Raw genomic sequence first — 20,884 nt, 5'->3', positions numbered from 1 at the left:
TCTTTATGTTCTGATGCAGCATTTTCCCCCCCAATTCTGAAGATTCACTTTTGTTTGTGACTCCCACTCACAAGCTCAAAAGTGAATTTTCCCCCTTGAGAAATTTGTCAGCTTCTCCTTGGCAAACGGAGCTCTTTCTTTTCTTTTCTTTTTTTGCCTTCCTGCTGTTGTGCAAATGTTTGAAATGATCCTGCCTGCATTCAGGTAAAAGCCGTAGCTTCAATTCTGTCGGCTCTCTAATGTCAGTTTGAGGGGTGGCTGCCGACCTGAGCCTCTGCTGGGTGCCTCCTGTGCCCCGCCCCGGGAAGCACAAAACAAAGGTTTTGTGAGTCCTACAACAAAATTGGGTTTTGAAAATAAATAAATAAATAAAGCAGTTATATATCCCCTGTCACTCAGAGTGATTTTTATCAGATTTCCCCATCTGATAAAAACAGTGCATGTGTGGTCCCGTTTCTGACCTTTAGACCTTGACAGTGTCTCTTTAAGTTAACAAAAGAACATAGACCTTGTTCAGTTTGTTGTGCACGGAGTCTGTGGTCATTTTCAGCTGTTCCTTTACAGCCCTTCAAAGTCCTGGGAGAGTCAAAGGTACACATTCCTGCAGCAGGAGGGAGCCCCCTGATGAGCTGTCTGTGGCTCCAGTGGCTCTTCAGATAAGAAGAGCCCGATTGATTTGTTGAAATGTTTGCTACAGAACCTGGCCGTGGAGGCTGGTGAATGGGGCCGTAGTGCCTCTTCCCTTCACTCAGTGGAGTGCATTGGGAAGTCTGTAGTCTGCGTCTCTGCTATTCCCTATAAAAGCCCAAACAGTGAGACTGTGGTCACCACCAAATCAGACCGATCCTCAGAGGAGAGATATGGTGGCCCTGCCAGTGTGTTCCCGGTGATCGGGAGCCCTGCACACCTAGGTAGCGCCAGGCCACTGTGGCTGGATGCATCCCTGTCATTCTCCCAAGTCAGAAGGCACTGAGTGTTTCTTGCACCGTAGGGTGGAGTCTGACCATGGACGCAGCAGGGAGATCCTAACTGTGACAGCCGCTGGCTGCCTGTCGAAAGGGATTGATGGGGATGGGTAGATGTGTGTGTCCTCTTATGACATAAGGGCCAGAGAAAGAGGAGAGTCCACTGACATTTTGTGACTGAAAGGTGAGTGCCTAAAAGCAAAAGTAGAGGCTGAATGGGGCAAATCCCTGGTGCGTGATAAAAAGAAAGTAAGAGTCAGCAAAGGTAACAGGTTGGCTGCTTGGAACTTTCAGAATAGGTCTATTCATGCTTTTCTTCTTGAGACCATAAAAGATCAGGAAGAGATAAGTAGCTTTAACTCTGTGCACCATAGACTAAACTAAGACTGGATATTTTTAACCTTGGTTGTTCCTGCAAAATTAAAAAGAAAAAAGAAAAGAAATGTTCTTTCTGTGACCTTCAGTTCTCACTGTTTTTGTGAGCAGGCAAGGCGAGGGGATTAGTGATAGAAATGAAGCTGCCTACTGGAGCATTATGGGCTGTCTACATCTATTCTGCCCCAAAGGAATAATCCTAACAGAGCACTGCAACTGCCCTATATTTCCAGGGCAAATTGTAAGGACTTCAGGTAGAGCGGAAGAGCATCAAATGACTTGCTATTAAAACCACAGCTCTGGTAGCATGGAGCTCAGAAGGAATGATAACACTTGACCTGGATTTCCTTCAAAGGGAATGTAATCTGGGCTCGTCTATACTCCCTGACAAAGCACATGCTTGACCACCTCCACGTGTTAATCAGTTTGTCACAGTCCCTGTTCAACTCAACCTCAACAGAGGTTCTATTGTGTATACCTCTGCCAAAGCAATGCCTTAGCACCAACCCAATGTCTTAAATAAATTTTGGCATGAGAATTTCTTTTGTCAGCCAGTAATCATGATTAGGTTGACCCAAAGACTATTTAAAATTTACTTTGAAACACTTTAGTAACTGTAAGAATGCAATCTACTCTTCAGTTTGAAACAGGTTTGGCAGTCTTCTCAGGAAAGTGGAGTCTGTATGCAGACAAAGTGTCTGGGACCTTCTGCACTTCACCAGATCGGATGCAGTAATTTTATCTCTGGATGTCTTTTTCTTTATCAATTCAATGAAGATAGCACAAGGCTTAGTAAAGGAAAGCCGAGTTTCTTGGGACTGTCTTTTATCCTACATCATATAACTTGAGGATGTAGGATATAACTGATCTAAGATTCTAAAAGAAGATCTGTGTGTCTGATTAATATTGCACATTTCAGTCCGTGGTCCTCTGACTGGCTTGTAATGGAGTTAGGATGAAAAGGCGAAAGGATGAATTTCACAATGCTGTTTAAGTTGTAATAGCAGCAAAACCCAGCTAACTTCCTGTGCAGCTAGAAAGCATTTCTCTACAAAAACACATGCAGAGATCTTCTACCTCATACCCAGGGGTGAGTCAAACGGTGAGAAATGTTAAATGTGTTCATTCAGGCCCCCAGGTTTGAGAACATGTACTAAATACACAGATTTTTCTGGAAAGCTTTGAAGCAATGGAACTGGTGTCAGTGGGAGTCCTTTGTATCGATGACAAATTTGGGGTTGCCTGGGAAAACAGAAGCCTGATTCAAATGGTGCTGTGTCTGGGACCTGCAAGAACAGCGTCTGGAGCTGCCTTCTGGTACTCGGAGGTGAGACTCTGGGGCGGCTGCGTTTCCAGTGGGCGCAGCACCTCCCTTCCTTGAAAGGCCTCTGTCCCAGCTGCAGCTGCAGGGGCTACAGCAGAACTGCCCCCAAACCTGGGGCTGCTGTTACCTTTTCCTGGAGAGCCATGCCGGGACCCAGTGGAGCTTCCCTGTTTCCATGTTCACTTGCAGAGAAAATAAGTACTTCCCTCCTCACGTTCCGAGGAGTGAGGCTTTCTTTCTTAGGGGAAGGTCTTGCCTTGTCTGTGGGCTCTCTGGATACTGAGAAGTTATTAAGACTCATGGCAAAGACTTGGATTGGACAGAAGGGAGACAGGTGTGGGGTGAGCTTCCCCCTTCAGGCAGCTTGTGCAGGCTGCTTCCCTCCCGATCTCAAACTCCCACCCACTGTTATTCCCATTTTAAACCTCTCTGGAGCAGAAAGCAGTATACTCCTCGCTCTTTAGTAACCAGTACTTACTAAAACAAACAAAACAGACAGGGTCCCTGGATGCCAAAGATAAACTAATCTCTCTATACCACCTCCTCTCCACCATTCTCTACAGCTCTGTAAATACTGGATTTTCTGTTTGGGGGATTGTGATACTTATCTAATGAGAGAAAACTCAAGGCAGGATACTGAACCCAGGGTAGCCAGAGCTGCAGCCTCAGGCCTGCCCGGCTTTGGACATTCTGACAACTCCTCACCCTGTAGGCCTAACAGTGATAACTTTAATTTCAGTAAACGTATTTAGCCACCCGGGATATTTACTCCAAATGCTACTGCATTTGACCTTCAAATACGATAATGTTTCGGGCCTAAGATCTGTTTTTTTGCAGCTAGAACAAGAAGGATGGGATGCTTTTCCTAAGATTAGGAAACTATATAAAATTAATCAATAGAAGGAAGAAGCTGGTGGCTGAAGCAGAAGCTATTAAAATTATCTGGAATTAAATAACCATCTTATTGCATGGTAATGTGGTATTTTTATAATGCATTTATTCCTTTTTGATGCCCCACATTTTATATATTTTTCTCTGTTTAATATCGCAGCAATAAGTTCCCAATGTTTCTAAATAGGAGACTCCCTTTTCTCACCAAAACAAGTATTAAAATTTCACTTAAATCTATGATAGCAAATGTACCCTTATTAGTAGCCATTTGACTATAGAACAACATTTCTCAGAATTTAGTTATACTTTTACAACACACTTTATCATCATAGCATCTACATAAACTTATAAACAGGACTCCATGATCTAGAAAGACAAACTTATTCAATCTAAAAACAATGCTTTACCCACGTGTAGGTTCATGAACCATTCAAGTTGCATATGGACCACAGGTGGGAAATGGCTGATCCTGAAGTACTAAATTTATAATTTGTGTTGTAATTTCGGAGGGATCATACGTATCTTTTACTATCTATGGTTTTTAAGAAGAAATTTATTTTGTCCTTAAAGATTAGTCTAATTTTTCTAATCTGATAAACACCCCGGGGCATTAGATCTGTTTCCTAATTAAACAGTACTTGATGGGAAATCTGGAGCAGGACTCTGAGGGGAAGGAACATTGCTCATTTCGATAGCCACAGTGAAAATTCCCCATCACAAAAAATAAAAATTGGATCCAGTTAAAACAGAACTAAATCGTGATTATATCTGTCCGCAAGCTGATTAATAATTCTGTTAACATGTGGACATATATGACCTTAAAAGAGGTGCACAGGAACCCCTGACAATAAAGAGAACAGCCATGCGAGCGAGTGAGTGGGTGTAAGGGAGTCAATTTTAGTGTTTCCCAGGAATACAGGCGACTGTTTGCTAGTATGTATTGAGGCTGGGGCAATGTCGCGTTGGACATCAAATCCTTCTGGTTGAATTAGGTACAGACTAGCTCTCAAGGGACCTGCTGTGTTTTAAAACACACATAGAAGTAAATGAAACACAGCATTTTAGTGTAATGACTTTCTTAGTGAACATTGACAGACATTTAGTGAAGAACAAAACTTTTGTCATTGCAATTGACAGTTACGAAATCATGGGGTTGGACAGTGTGTAAGGCATGTTTAGGGAAGGTAAGAAGCAACGAGATTCTATATTTTCTGGGAGAAGCACATTGAATACATAACGAGAAGCAATGTGTATACAAAGTCAGATGATTAAGGTTGTGACTCATCCCGGAAAAAGCGTCACATACCTTATTGCTGAATATCACTACCGTTACCTTCAAGGTTCTCCTTGGGAAATTAGGAAAGTGAAAATCCCAGGGCCTAGTCACCAGATGGCCAAGGGGAGTACTTTGAAGGTGACCATAGTGATAATTCAGCAATGAGGTATGTAGCACTTTTTTCTAGAATGGGTTCATGAGCTTAATTGTTAGAATTCGTATAACAGTAGGTGAAGACAATTAAGAAATATACAAATGGGAGGGGGGTGAGCTTACTTAAAGAGTGTTAGACTCAGAAGAAGAACTGTGGGTTCTGATTTTGTCTGTGGCTGACTGTGTGACTGCCTGTTCTTGCCAAGGACACCACTGTCCTGTTCCCTAGTTTGTTCAACTCAGAAGAGAGGCAGCTATTCTAATAAGGTAAAGCAGAAGTCAAAAATTCATTCATAAGCACTTATACATCCCCAGATAATGTGTTCAGCATATGTTTGAGAGAAATATTAAATTTGATATAACTTAGAGATGAGATTTTTTTTCTCTGTTAAAGATACAGCATAGGTTCTCAGATATGTGGAAGAACTACCTTCTGCTCAGATACTGAGGTCAACATTTTCACTATTATATTTACTTTAGAGCCTTTATATCCAGAATGTTCTATAATCAATATCAGAATTTCTACATCAGCCTGTACTTATTTGGCTTGCCTGCCTTTCTAGGTTTATAGATATGAAATGTCAAAGCAGTACCTTCATCATAAATGTGACTCTCACATACAATTTTTGAAGTATTCATTCTTACAGTTTTAAAATGATTAAATCAGCCACGATGTTAACAATTGATCATCTCCTACATATTTTTCCAAACAAAAGATTAGAATATGGAATTGTCCGTTCCATACCTCCACCTAAGAAAAACATGGTCTTTTCCCTGTCCCTTTAATGTCACAAACGAGCTATTATCGGGCTACTTTCTCTGTTGCTTTAATAGAGACAGAGAAAAACAAACTCCTGAAAAAAAAAATAAAGAAAAGATTATTTCCCAATTTAAGGATTAACATTGTTATTAATAGACTCCTGGGGTGAGGTACTACCATCTGCTAAAAGTTATACAGAAAATAGGCTAGTTTAAAAGTAAGACTAGAGTTATTGTAGTATAAACAACAGAATTTGGGGTGTATTTCACTGTACATCTGATGTTTTTATTCTTCAGGGAAAAATTCTGTTTCTTTAATTTTCTGAGGGGCCCGTGAAGATGAAAGATGATTAGACGAAAAAGGTGACTGGTGCCCTCAGATTTTTCTTCACCGAAGCTCAATCGGGAAAGGGCTAGAGAGCCGTGGAACTTTTGCTGTGTCTGAATCTTAACTCCTACTTGTATCAAACTCTGGCGGAGGACAAAGCAGGGTGTAGGCACTTGTATTCGTTGTGTTTCCCCGTTCTATCTCTTTTCACACACGCCTACTTCAATGTTCCTAGTGTGAAAATCCCAACCAAACTCTCTGCTTCAAACCAGGGCCTTTATATGTTTTGTGCTGTATTGTATGTGTCAGAAACAATGTTTTGAAATAAAAGAAAATCAGAAGTTATGAAGCATGGACGTTGACCATGGGTCCAGCAGCCGGGTTTTTCTGTCATCTGCTTGTTTTTTCTCTTCCATACAGGAACAGTGTGTGCCATCATGCCCCGCTGGCAACGGGAAATACTTGCCTGTCAGAACGGGCAGTGGAGAAGGATCTGGTTTATAATCTTAAGGACTGTGACAGTAGCTTTATATTCAGGTCTTGAGTTATCTCAGGGACTCTAGTCATTTGATTGTGTTGTCCATGTGTAACTAAGATTTCTTTTAAAATAAATTTCCCTCCATGAATTTGGGAAGCTTTCAGAGGGCGTGTATGTGTACATGTGTGTGTGTGTGTGTGTGTGTGTGAGAGAGAGAGAGAGAGAGAGAGAGAGAGAGAAACTTTATGAAATCTCAGACCTAAATGAAAATACCTATATCTACAACAGACTGGCTTTTCTCCCCAGCAACTTTTCTCAGCATGGGTCTCTCCTTTCTTGGCTCAGGGCGGTCTCCCAGGCTGCAGCCCGGGTGCCAGCAGCCTTCCGTGTCGGGGTTATAATCAGAGGAGGCTGGGGATGCTGTGGGGTGGGGGGCAGTTACATGCTAGTGAGCTGGGTGTGCCCATGCTTTGTCTGTACTCTTTCCTGTGTGCACAATCTATCTGCAAATAAACCCGTCTCTATTTTATTCATAGTTCTAATGGCAAGTCTGTGTCATGGTCTGAACCAGGTGGAAGACAGGTGCCCAAGGGACAGCACATGTGGCACCGCCTGTCTGTGCACGTGAAGGCCAATGAGACGGCCTGCAACCAAACGGCCGTCATCAAGCCCCTCACTAAAAGTTACCAAGGCTCGGGCAAGAGCCTGACCTTTTCAGATACCAGCACCAAGGCCCTTTACAACGTGGAGGAGGAGGACGCCCAGCCGGTCCGCTTCAGCCCTCCCGGCAGCCCTTCCACGGTGGTGCACCGGCGCGGGCCCCCCGCGGCGACCACCCCGCCCCTGCCGCCGCACCTGCCGGCCGAGGAGACGCCCCTCTTCCTGGCCGAGCCCGCGCTCCCCCAGGGCCTGCCCCCTCCTCTCCCGCAGCAGCCGCAGCAGCAGCCCCCGCAGCCGCAGAAGTCCCTGATGGAGCAGCTGCACGGAGTGGTCAGCAACTTCGCCACCGGGATCCCGGATTTCCACGCCGTGCTGGCAGGCCCCGGGGGGCCCGGGAGCGGGCTGCGGCCCTTGTACCCGCCGCCGCCGCCGCCCCAGCACCTGCAGATGCTGCCGCTGCAGCTGAGCGCCTTCGGGGAGGAGCTGGCGTCCCCACCGGGAGAGGACGAGGACGACAGCGAGCGGTTCAAGCTCCTCCAGGAGTACGTGTACGAGCACGAGCGGGAGGGGAACACGGAGGAGGACGAGCTGGAAGAGGACGAGGAGGACGCGCAGGCGGCCAGCAAACTGACCCCGGAGGATTCACCTGCCCTGACGCCGCCGTCGCCCTTCCGAGACTCGGTGGCGTCGGGCAGCTCCGTGCCCAGCTCCCCAGTGTCCGAGTCGGTGCTCTGCACCCCTCCCGACGTGTCCTACGCCTCGGTCATTCTGCGGGACTACAAGCAAAGCTCTTCCACCCTGTAGAGGGGAGGGGTCCCCGTGGGAAAGGAGAGAAGCCAGGGAGCACCCTCACCTCCGGGGGTGTGTGCGAGGCTGGGCGGAGAAGCGAGCGAGGAGGGCTGGGTCGGGAGCCAGGAGGACGCTGCTGCCGCGGCCGCCGCCCTAAGTGAGGCGACAGGGAAAGACCCCTAGCAAAAGTGATCCAGGCCAGGATTCTGATTCTTGAGTTATTCAGAAGCCTTCTCTGGGAAGAAAGGGAATTCTGACAAAGCACAAGTCCATATGGTATGTAACTTTTATAGCAAAAAATAAAACAAACAAATACAAATAATAAATGAAATCAACAAAAACAATCTCCTCTTCTGCACAATTGCGCACAGCTGTACATGCCCACACGCATTTGGCCACACTGAGAAAAGACAGCTCGGATGGATGCGCCAGTTGAATCATGAGTTCACCTGGTGGTACTCACGGTGGCCAGGGAGAGCCAGACAGAAGGGGTGGGGCAGGGGAGGGCGCAGGCGGTGGAGGCGCCCAGTGAGCAGGTGAGGGGACGGCAGCTCATTGCTCAGAAGCCCTTCTCCCTGCTAGGCGACAGACTCCTGGTCTTCAGTAGTCAAGGACCTGGCACCCCATGCAGAGTCAGCCTTGCCAGGTCACTCGGAGAAAGGTGCGTGAACCCCTTGCTGCTCTGCGATTTCCCCCTATTTAGGAAAACAGGAAGAAGAGCAAAAAGGGATAGTCCAGATGGATGTCACCAAAAAGTGCTTCGTGGAGAGTGTTACGGAGGAAGGAGGGAGAAACAAGACGACATCTAAGCATGTGACTTTGAGCAAAATCAGTGCCATCGGCTTCCCATGTTCCACGCTCTTATTGGTAATTTTGGAAAAGGGCCAGAACAAGAGATTGCCTTGAGAGTGGCGAAGACCTTTTGTGGATTAACTCGTGTTTGTGCCAAATGGGCTCTCCATTGCCCTTCAGTTAAAAGAGAACAAACCCAGGTGGCAAAATTGTTACCTTCCATTTACTGTAGCAAATAATACTTACCAGTTGAACTTCTAAGACATTGTCTATATACAATGTGGTGCCATTGTTTCTCCTGTGTACTATGGAAACAAATCCATCTTTGAACCTAACGGTGTACTCCTAGCAACTATTACTGGTTAAATGACAAATAATTACTTCCTATTGTCACTAAGTCCCTCCAACTAGTGAGTGGATGTGTTCCCTTGTCCTTGTATATGTGTGATTATAAAATCTGTGTAACGTAATGTCAATCTGAATGCAACTAGAAGAATGTCTTTGGGAGATAGCTATTTTTTATGTTCCAATATTTCGTATATCAGTGACACCAATATCCACAGAAGCTCTGGGAAGGTTTGAATACTGTGGCCCAGTGTTTTTCAGAGGCAGCTTAGATGGCCATTCCTCTTCTAACAGGGAGCTTCTTTTTCAGATATTTTATGATGTGGAAATATGTTATTCATGAAATGGTTTGAAAACTTATTATGTTAAAAGTCCACAAAACCTGAGCCTGACATTAAAAGGTATATTTTGTAAGCTTGAAGACATCATTATTAAAACGTAAGATTTACCAGCCAGTTATTATTCCAGGTTTAGATTTTTTTTTCAAGATTTCCCATAGTTATTTAAGCTCTGTGTGTTTTTAGCATACTGTAACATTTAAGCCAGTCATAATTTTTCAGATATTTATTCATCACTCACATTTTGCCTTCTTTTTATTTTCATGTACTTTTGCTTTGGCTATCATAGCTTTTCTTTACATTTTTATTATTTGCTGTTATGTAATAGCCATGGACATGTAATTCTCTTATTCCATCTTTACCCTCCCTTTTTACATGCAATAAAAGGATTTTTTTTTTCTGTTTTGATTTCTTTTTGTATTTGTGGAATGAATCCTATCCCCTTAAATATCTTTGTTTATGCCTTATGTTCAGTCATATTTTAATATGCTTCCTCCATGTTGAAGCCGCTGATTTCTCAGCCAAAAATCATCTTAGAATCTTTAAATATCCACTACATCATTTGTTCAGAACTTAACATCAACTCCAATGTTGGAGGCTTGTGTTTCTTACGTTTCACCATATTTAACTGCCAAGTTTAGTTAGTTCCATATCAAGAATGAACTGCCTTTCCTTTAAAAAATCATCTTAAAACACCTTTAGTGAAAAGACTTCATGACTCAAATGTGGATTTTTGTTCCATGTTTTCGTTGTAATGAAGCAGAATGGGGGAAATTAATGAAGGGTCCCAATGTTTAATAGGTAGATTGCTACTAATTGGAAAACTTGCAAGGGTAAGCATCCTATCTATTATTAGTGAAACATTTTTTATCTTAATGTCACTAACACAAGTCTTTAATATCACAGGATGTGCGCATTCAGATTTTTTTAAACTTAGAATAGATCAGGAAAACAACTTCCATTTAAATGCAAGGTGTTCAGTGAACACATCCAACACCGATCACATTACTACTCTGAATGCCTACTATTATGATTACAAGTTTTTCTAAATAATAGGAGTATTAGTTCCTCTGTCATAATTGCTCAAAATTGAAGATGTACACACACACATACCCTGTACCAAAAGGGCAGAAAGTCTTCACCTTAATGTATGTGCTTATACAAGTTGTTCAGCTTCTTGTAAAAGTGTTTTCCTTTGGCTCCTGACTGCCTTTGTCAAATAATCTTGATAATGCTGAATAATAAATATTTTCTATTTAATAAATGTGTACGTTCCTTCTCTTGACTACATATGAGTTACAATACTAGACTGGTATTAGAAATTATCCCAATGGTTTGAATTTGCACAGAACACATCTTCTAGGTAGAAGTTGGAGACCACTCCCCCCCCCCCCAAATCGACAGATCAGGTTGGTGACAAAGTAGAAAATAAGTTGATTATGAAGAATGTGGTAACTTAAGGCCTGGGCAGCTTTACATAAAAATCCAAACTTAAAATTTCTAATGCCCCTGGTGGATATTGTCATTCATGTGTTTGGTAGAGAATGTGAGTGTTGACAAGCTCCTACAAGGCTTCTCTGTCCTTGATTCACCCTGTAGGGGATCTGGTTTCTGACCTTGTTCATGTCTGTCTGCTCGCCCCAAGTTCTGCTCCTCTGAATTTCCATAGAGATGTCACTGGTTTCTAAAATAAGAGGGTTCCTGTCACTTTCTCTGCCATGAGATTCACACACAGTAGGACATTTCCCAAGTATCATTCAAAAAGAGGATATGGTGGTGTGAAGCCCATCCCTGTGGCGCATTTGAGGGTAGGAGCAAGCCCCACACAGAAAGGCTGATACTGAAGAACTAACCAGAAAAAGAGGCTGGAACACCAGGGGTGTCTTCAGTTCCCAGCAAATAGAATTAGAAATCATGAAATGAGAGCTGGTGTCTCAGGAGAAAGAAGTCATAGTAGGGAGAACGAGAGACAAAAACAGGAAGAAAAGATAAATGAAGAAAAGAAAGAAGAAAAAGGAAAATGTTTAAGATGGTTTGTCTGTAGACATACCCAATTATCAGGTAGGTCACAAGGCCCTCCACGTGGAATGAGTCCAGAAGCTTTACCTAAAATGACTGGGATTAGAGTTCAGATGCTACAAATGATATAGAAACACCTGCCCTGTGTTTCCTACAGAAGACGCCCGGGGATGGAATGAAAGAGATTGGAATGAAACACGTTTGTGAACCTGGCTGGTCCAGCCACTGTGCAAGGTTCTTAGCATTCTTTGTCATTTCATCTTCCCAGCATTGAAACTTTAGAGAACTGAAATAACTTTCCCAAAGTCTCTTAGCTAGAAACTGGCCAAGCAGGGCTCCACTTTTAATTTTCAGCCAGTATAGAGCCTGTGAATTCATGTTCCTCTCCAGGGCCCAGGGGAATGTGTAGGATTTCGTTCCTTTTTACTGGGGATCAATTTTTCCTCCTGACTTCTGAGCCCTCTGGGCAAAGCAGACACTCAGTAAAGGGTTACTGAGAAAGTAATAGCAGTAAATGAATGTTATAAGTCCATGTAGTTTTCCCAGCCCAATTCCCTGAAGATTTATTCCAAGGTCATTACAGGGGCCAGAGCTTGCTATGTCCACCTACTAACCCTAGCTCTGTCAGCTGGAGCAACACATGCTTTAATCATGAAAAATAAGCTCTCCTTTTGGCATCTGAAAGAGCCCACTGGGCAGCAGGTCTCCCTTTCCTGCACAGAGAGAGGCGATACTCACTGTCCATTGAGCCCAGCCAGAGGTCTAGCAAGGCAGTGCTGGGTGTGGGAGACAGCGCCCACTTGAGCAGAACTATGGTAAGACATCCACTGCTGAGGCAGGGGACACTTTCAGCCAGGGCAACATAAATACCCCAGGGGGAAGCACAGGGTGAGGTTCCTTCAGACAGAAATATGTCTTCAGGAGTGTGGAATTCGAGCCCAGTTACCAAGGATTGGGACGGCATGAAGCAAACAAGAGTTCACTTACAGAGGTGACTTAGTAATAGTATAAGCAGAAAACTGGCTTGATTTTCTCCGGGTAGCTTGGAAAGGAAGACTAAGAAGTCAATAAATAAGAGAAACAAAGTTTAAGAATGAGGATGATAAAAACTGAGAAGGAAAAGGACGACAGGACCTTTGGAGTTGGAGGCAAACTTAGAAATCATTTAAAATAAGCTCTCGTCCCACGGAGGACTCCACTGGCCTGTGTCTTGTTTTCCTCCTAGAAGGTGAGAAGCCAGCCCTCACTGGGGTGGGCACGGGGCCATTGCCTACAGTTGCTGTGCCCGGGGAGAAGGCCTGGACTCCAGGAGAGCAAGCCCAAAGCCACATCGTTAGTCCACGGTACTGGCCAGAGCCCAGCACGCAGGCACAAAACCAGAATGAAGGTATCACAAGGCCCAGGGAAACCAGAAGGAAACCCCAGCAAGGAAGGCAACAGGGAGGCAGTCTGGTGAAAGTCCAGAAACCGCAATGAGGGTTTGATGAGAACCACAGAGGATTACGTGTGTGACCTGGGTTTATTTTAAGGGATAGCCTGATGTAGGTGAATTTTCCCCTGTGCTTAAATATTTCCAGGAATTAGGCTCTTGCTTTTGATAAGGGAAAGCTTTATTTGTTAGAAAGTTTTTCATTTTCCAGCGCTGAAACTTGCCTTTCTCTAACTTTTCACCGGAGTTCTGCCTTCTGGAAAAACACTGAACAAATTTAGTCCCCCATGCACATGACTTCCCCTCAGCAACTTGAGACCAGGGATTATGTCATTCCTCCGTGGTTTATTCTCCAAGTCAGTAGCTTTCACTTCCTTTAATTGTTATCTTTGTCATTATGTACCTAAACTCCTCAAGCCAGGGTCATAATTTAATTTTGTTTTTTGCCATTTTTGGCCAGGGCCGAGTTTAAACCCGCCACCTCTGGCATATGGGGCCGGCGCCCCACTCCTTTGAGCCCCAGGCACCACCCCATATTTCCATTTTTGAATATCCTTTGTAAAATGTTGCATCCAGAGCTAGACACAATACCGTCCAGACACTTCGACTCTCTTTAACCACGATTCTAGAATTGCTGCCCAAGGTTCTGTTAACTTTGTCAGCTGTCCTGCCACATTTAGTTCACACGTAGCTCAGAGCCAACTATCACCCTTAAGCCATTTTTATATGAACTGTAGGAAGCAGAGATGAATGTGAATATTTTCTTAAGCCACGTTTCTCCAGAAAGAGACCCAGAGGGGGATATTTGCATGGACGTCGTGTATTGGAGAAGTGATTCCTGGAGCCAAAAGAGAGGCCAGGTAACAGTATGCCACCAGAAGGGGACATTACCATGCAGGTAGGTTACCACTGCAGGAAGCAGAAACTCTGGACGTCACTGGAGAACTTGCCTCACATTATCCCCACTCCTCATGGGGTAAGGGATTTAGGGCCCTGATCTACCCAATTCCTGTCAATTGTGATAGAAACCTGCTGGTGAGGGAGGGGCCTGTCCACTCCTGGCTATTCCCAGGGTGTCCCAGGTGCAGGCATCTGTCTCTAGAGAAAGCCCTCAGGAGAAGAGTTGCAGAATCTGGCCTCGAACACTTTAAAGCTGGCCTGTAAGAGGAAAGTGAGCGCCAAGGAGATGCAGTAAGAGAGCCCAGGGTATCTGCTACAGCTATGATCATAGAAAGAGGAAAAAGGGCAGGGAGGGAGGGAGACGGATGGAGAGGGTGAGAGAGAGGGGACAGGTGCATGCAGATGATACCGGTACAGATAGAGGCATGGAAACAAAGAGCTTTAGAAGGCAGAGCAAAGGTATAGTCAGGCGCTTCCAGTGAGAGCGCACAGTTCTGGAATCACTCAGAGAGATGACTGAAGACACAGCAAACCAAACAAAAAATTCACATATATAACTTAGAATAAGCCACAAACAGGGGCAAGGACGTCCCTGTAGGCCAATGGGAAGGAGAAGCGCTATAGACTAAGAGGGCCAGAGTCTCTGCTTATGGACAGCTGAGCAGAACGCCAGTCTGAAGCAGAGCAGGGCAACAGGACCTGGGACATCCCGGCAGAGATCAGGAGCAGGTGGAGCTTCAGCTCTTAGTGACATCAACCATGGTCTGATTTTGTACAGCTTTAGCCTGTTGTACCTTCAAAAAGGCTGTTGATTCTATTTGCTTCTCTCTTCACCCTGATTTTTGAAACTCTAGATCTGGGGTCTGAAACCCTAGACTGTAACTATTACCCAGTTTCCTTTTCCTATTTGACCATTCTAAACTTGCCTTAAAGGGAAAGGCCAAGCTCAGAGGAAAAGAGGCCCTCACGAAAGTTTTCCCTTTCCCGAAGACCAACCGTCTTTCTGTTTACCCTTTCTATTGGCATCTGCAGGTAAAAGTGAATAACAAATTTTGTTTCTCTATACCTCTTACATGTGTTAAAGTGATGACACCTAGAGTATTATATATAATATATGAATCACTTTGACATAAAACAATGTTATCTATATTTCTCTTCTTTAAAACTGACATAATAGGTGACAGGTTTTAATTGTATCTCCAAATGATTTCCAAAGCTTAAGAAACACCATCTATGTATATTTAAAATCTTAAAAATATTATATTCAAGTTGATTATGCTTAAGTTGTGGTCTAGAAAGAGTCCTGAACCACAGCTGAATATTACAAACAAACTTTCCCCACATTGCCAATATTAAAGGAAAGAAGGGAAAATCGTTTTTGCATTTGTAAATCCCAAATCACAAGAGAGCTTAAAATAGTGAAAATAGACCTGGCTCAGTGGCTCACACCTGTAATCCTAGCACTTTGGGAAGCAGAGGTGAGAGGATCCTTTGAGCTCAGGAAACTCTGTCCTACTAAAAATAGAAAAACTAGCAGGGGGCGGGTGTAGTGGCTCACGCTTACAAATAGCGTATAAATAATCCTAGCACTCTGGGAATCTGAGGCAGGTGTATTGCCTGAGCTCAAAAGTTCTAGACCAGCCTGAGCAAAATGAAGACCCTATCGCTACCCAAAATAGGAAAAAAAACTAGCTGGGTGTTGTGGCAGGTACCTGACGTCCCAGATATCAGGAGGCTGAGGCAAGATGATCTCTTGAGTCCAAAAATTTGAGGTTGCTGTGAGCTATGACATCATAGCACTCTAGCTAGGTTGGCAGCCTGAAGTGAGAGGATCTGTAGAGTCCTAGAGTTTGAGGTTGCTGTGAGCTATGATGCCACAGCACTCTACCCAGGGCAACAGAGTAAGACTCTGTCTCAAAAATAAATAAATACATAAATAAATAAATATAATTAAATAATAAATAGTGAAAATAAAGCCTGAAATAGTGGTAATTTTAATTTCTCAGCAAATTCCACTGTCCTTTATATTTAAAAATAAAAATGATATTTTCTGCCTATACCACTGTCCAGTTTGACCATATAACTGTTCAGACAGTTGTTTCTTTCAAAGATTTTACATAAAAAGATCAATAGCTACTTTGTTTTGTCACCAGTGTATGTCATCTGGCCAAAGGCAGAACTGAGACTCTTCTTTTCTGAGACCTGTATAATGCAAATATCCACGATATTTGACGTACTTAGTAGTTCACTGCTGAGAGTTAGGGCCTAGGACAGGAGCTTCACAGTCTAATTAGGCTTGGAAGGACTTTTCTTCTAGTAGGAGACTCTCATTGTTGGAAACAGTCAACAAGTTTATCATAGAGGTTTTTTAAGATGCCAGGGTTTTGATAAATCGGTTAACAATAATGAATGCAAAATATTTAGCTGAGTGACTCTAAGGCTGTGATTTTCAACCGGTGTTTCATGAAAATTTTTAACAATCATGAATTAAATTATTTTTGAAAGAAGTTCAAAGCCCATTAAGTATATTCTTTTCTTCACTTTTTTTGATCAACATAATTTAAGTGTACTGCAGAAGTTTAATTATAGGTTCAAGTGTGCTGTGAGATAAAAAGGCTTGAAAAACATTGCTTCAAGGCCATGGTTCTTTACCTGGGCTGCACTTTAGAAGTACCCACAGATCTCAAAAAAAAAAATCAAACTGATACCTGAGCCCAATTAATTTATTAATATAATCTCTGGGAACTGAGCTACATATCTGACATAGTCATATCTTTTGGAAAATTTTCCAGGAGTTTCTACTGGGCAGCCAGGTTTGGATAGAAATAGAAACATTGGACCGAAAAATAATGTCCTTAAAAGTTGTAGAAAAGTCTTTTTTTTTAAAAGAATTTATGCTCCTGTTTTTAATCCTGGCTCACATTTTGTATAAGGAGCTGATAGCTCCCACAGCCCAGTAGCTCCCATAGAAGCCACCAGGGAAAATCCACATTAAACATTAAATAACAGCAACTCCTAAGGAAATGAAGAGCTCTCTTCCCCTCTCCTTCCTTATTCCCCATATTCGAGCCAGAAGCAGTGTCCTCCAATATATACTTAATACCAAATGAGGCAGGGTAGGAAGGTGAGAGTTCGTGTTTGAGATGAACTCCATGTGTCTTGGCAACAGCAAGTGCACTGGGTTTATTGTGTGTGTGTCCCTCTCCACGTACACATGGATCCATTTTCTCTTAATCTTTAGTCCCCCAGAATCTCTGAGGTTCTTGTATTATTTAAAAGAATCTCACATTTGCTTTATTAAGTAGCCAATTATAAAATACACACTGAGGGTCAGGCATTGTGCTGTGCTCTGTGAGTCCAAAGCTGATTCAAAAAATAGACACACATATGTGAAATGCCCAGGAGTGCAAAGGTGGGAGTGACTGGTCCCGGTGCAATACAGGGCCTTCCGTCTGCTCAGAGGACAGGACAGCTCCTGGCCACGTCTGCTTCACTGTCAGCCTCTCTGGTGTCCAGACAGAAGAGAACTGTCCAGCAAGATGCTATAGTGAGTCCATTATTAGATAGCGTCTTATCGATTTTTGTATCTCCCAGAAGGCCTTGCATATATTAATTGCCCAGTAAATGCCAATCAATTAATGAACAGCAAATGCTGAATTTCAAAGCAAAATTGTCTATAGTATATGTTTCTAATTCTCTAATCATTAGTAATGGAAGAAATGCAGAGAAGATGGTCAATTTAGGAAACATTTAGTGTTCCTGACATCCACATATGAATTATAGAATTTTCTTTCTGTCTTGAGAGAAAAAATAAAGCTAGCATCATAACTGTTGGGGCGTGTACGTGTGTATGTGGCTGTGGGGGTTTAATGTAAGATCTGTACTCGGTACTGTTGACACCACAAAGATAAAGAAACCTGCCAGCATCAGGAACGACAATAGACCCATTACATAAATGATGCCTTTAATTTATGTGACTTGTCATATTTACAATCTTATTTCATTTGCTCCCTCACAACAACCCAATGAAGTTTACTACTTTTTCTTTAAGGTTTGTAGCCAGATCTCATGCCACAATACCATTCTCTTTGCCACACTAGAATTTCCTCCAAAACTTTTATGTATAAAACACAGAATTAAAAGGATGTTTCATGTTCCAATAAGTTTTGGAAACCATCAGTGAGATAAAGTTAAAAATGTTTCCTTATGATGGAGCATCTCAGATCTTTTAAATGCAAAATTCTCTGGAACTAAGAGAGTCATGTGTGCCCAATGTTACCTCAACTGATGAGAACACGGAAACATGTGCTGCCGTGAACTTGTCCCGGGAACACTGGCTGGAGAAAATCCTTCATTAATACTGCTTTATGGCCTGCTGTGGTGCTCACCTCTAATCCTAGCACTCTGGGAGGCCAAGCACAAGGATTGCTTGAGGTCAGCAGTTCGAGACCAGCCTGAGCAAGAACAAGAGCCAGACCCCATCTCTACCTAAAATAGAAGAAACTAGCCAGGTGTTGTGGTCCATGTCTGCAGTCCCAGCTACTCAGGAGGCTTAGGTCACGGTGAGCCAGGCTGATGCCACAGCACTCTACCCTGGATAACAAAGTGAGATTCGGTCTCAAAAGAAAAAAAAAAATAAACACACCCACACAGCTTTATATTATACTGCCCTATAACCTCCAAAACTAGAGGCTACAAAGAGTTGACTAAAGGCATAAATCTCTATTTTAAAGGTGGAATATTGTCAGTGTTCCAGAGAGTGAGGCAGAGATGAAAACAGAGTAGCTCAGAGAAAGGGGAAAATGCCTCTGGCTGCTAGTGTAGGCTGTCCAGGAAATGTGACATTTGGACTCCCCCTCTATAGCATCAGTTTCCTCCCAGGACTCCCAACTCAAAACCCAGCGACTAACAACATCAGCTGAGATTTGGAATTACTGGCAAGCTGTAAAAATGCTAATTTAGTATCTGCATCCAATTCCCAAGGAGTCTGATTTATCTGGTTTGGGGTGTGACCCAGATGTCAGAACTATTAAAATTTTCCCAAGTGATTTAATGAGCAGGCAAGGCTGAACCCATAGCTCTGAACCTTGACAAAGTCTGTGACTGGCCTTATCTGGAACAAAGGGCTGATGTTTTTTCTGCAACAATTTTCATGCCATTTCCATAGACCTAAGCCGGAAGCCAGGCATAGGTTTAACTTTATTTATATCTGTGTCAGTATTATAGATGCTTCCAGAGGTGCTTTTTCCTTTCAAATTTTATCTTCTGAGACATAACTAAATTAAAATGAAGGTAACAGTCATTTCGGAACCAGGGTAATAGAGTCTCTAAGTGTGTAGGCTTAATATCAAGCTTCTAGAATTCAAATACATGTTATCAGATTTCTAAACTTCGATAAGATACCCAATTTTTAAAGCCTTGGTTTCTTTTTTTGTGAACAGGGTCAATAAGAATACTAAGCCTTAAGTGGTTGTTCATAAGATTTAGTAAGTTAACCTTGGAAGCCCCCAGCACAGTGGCTGGAACATATTTGGGACTTGTTAGTTGTTAGCTACAGTCGGCATCACCATTGTTATTTTGTCACTTTTTCAATTACCTTATATCCCCATCCAGAAGGTCTCAGACCAGCTCTTCAGGAGACTCTTAGAATCTGGGATCTTGGTAGGGTATAGAATATCGGTCTCCCCCCAGACCTGGATTTTTTCAAGTAACATTAAACTTACAAAGACTTTGCTCTGGGTCCTCAGCTCTCTGGCTTGGCTGCGGGTGAGAACTCTACCCCAGACCAATTAAATCAGAACGTCTTGGAGTGAGACCCACGTGTCAGTACTTTTAGAGTTTCGTGGGTGATTCCAAAGTGCAGCTAAGATTGAGAACGTGTGGTTTAGATCAGGAGGTTACCAATATCTTCCAAAGTCCTGGGCCAGCCTTTCTCTCTCTCTCCCACTCTCTGCAACCCTCCTCCTTTTCCCCTCCACACTCTGTCTCTCTCTCCTCCCTTCAAACTCTTCCCCCTCTGCCCTTCTCTTTCTCTTCTACTGTAGCCAAATTCTACTTTTCCTTTCCATCCAATTCATACATTTACTCTTTCCTCAAAGTTGCTTAATTCAGATCTTGAACTCTAAGTTGATAATTGATCTCTCCCTTATTTGAAAGGGATTAAGACAAGCCAGTGTCCTGAACTCACCTTCCTCCCTTCTTAGGAGATGAATCCTCCCCGTGGTGACTACTCAGCATACACCTTCCTCACCATCGTCTGGATTTATACCTTACACTATAATCAGTTAAGGGGAAGGGGCTATGTCTATTTTATTTTAACTTCTACTAGCTTTATATTTTTTGACACAAAAACAAACAATAAAACCTCTATTTGGGAAAAATAAAACAAGGTTACCCAAACATATTACCAATAAGATGGACTGTGTTTCCTTTTTGGTGTAGCGTTCAGAGATCTTTTCCATTCATGAATGATCATATGTGGTGCTAACAATAGCCCCTTAAAATATTCCAACCCTAATTTTTTTTTCTGTTGGATGGGGGGGAAAAAAAAGAAATGCCAAGCTACCCCCAAAACAAACAACCCCCCCAAACCCATGAAAACCCTTCCAAACCTATTATAAGAGGAAGAAAAAACCCTGCACATAATTTTTACAAATTCACTATGACCACAGCAATCTAAATATTGCCACAATGTAAATTTGAAAGCCACAATATAAACAACATATCAACCAGCAGATGGTTCAGCTATAATGGTTTATTTTGAGATGATCTCACTTTGTTACCCTCAGTGGAGTGCTGTAGTGTCATAGCTCACAGCAACCTCAAACTCTTGGGCTCATGTGATTCTCTTGCCTCAGCCTCCTAAGTAGCTGGGACTATAGGCGCCCACCGAAATGTCCCACTATTTTTAGACAAGGTCTTGCTCTACCTCAGGCTGGTCTTGAATTCCTGAGATCAAGCAATTCCCCACCCTGGCCCCTCAGGGTGCTAGGATTATAAGTCGTGAACCAGCATGCCCAGGCCCCCAGTTGGGGGCACTCAAGCCGTTAGTACTAGTTCACAT

At 43.1% G+C, this 20,884-nt stretch overlaps 1 protein-coding gene across 4 annotated transcripts in view; it reads left to right on the top strand.

Moving 5' to 3' along the window:
* The window catches only part of GRM1 (glutamate metabotropic receptor 1), a 345,481-nt gene extending 337,167 nt beyond the window's left edge, over nt 1-8,314 (top strand). For 2 of the 4 annotated variants that reach the window (XM_012805442.2, XM_012805440.1), the window contains one exon: nt 7,121-8,096. Coding sequence is in view for 2 of the 4 variants with exons in the window: in XM_012805440.1 (XP_012660894.1) it covers nt 7,121-7,187 (67 nt within the window). In the remaining 2 variants the exon portion in view is untranslated. Of the gene's footprint in view, nt 1-7,085 lie in introns of all 4 variants that reach the window. The other 2 variants (XM_003790265.2, XM_012805441.1) reach the window with 2 other exon arrangements.
* The last annotated feature ends 12,570 nt before the right edge of the window (nt 8,315-20,884 follow it).

Source organism: Otolemur garnettii, unplaced genomic scaffold (assembly GCF_000181295.1).
Source record: "Otolemur garnettii isolate 467f Iridium unplaced genomic scaffold, OtoGar3 scaffold00042, whole genome shotgun sequence".
Lineage (NCBI taxonomy): Eukaryota > Metazoa > Chordata > Mammalia > Primates > Galagidae > Otolemur > Otolemur garnettii.
The sequence above is the reverse complement of the archived record's forward strand: the minus strand, read 5'-3'. Positions and strand labels throughout refer to the sequence as shown.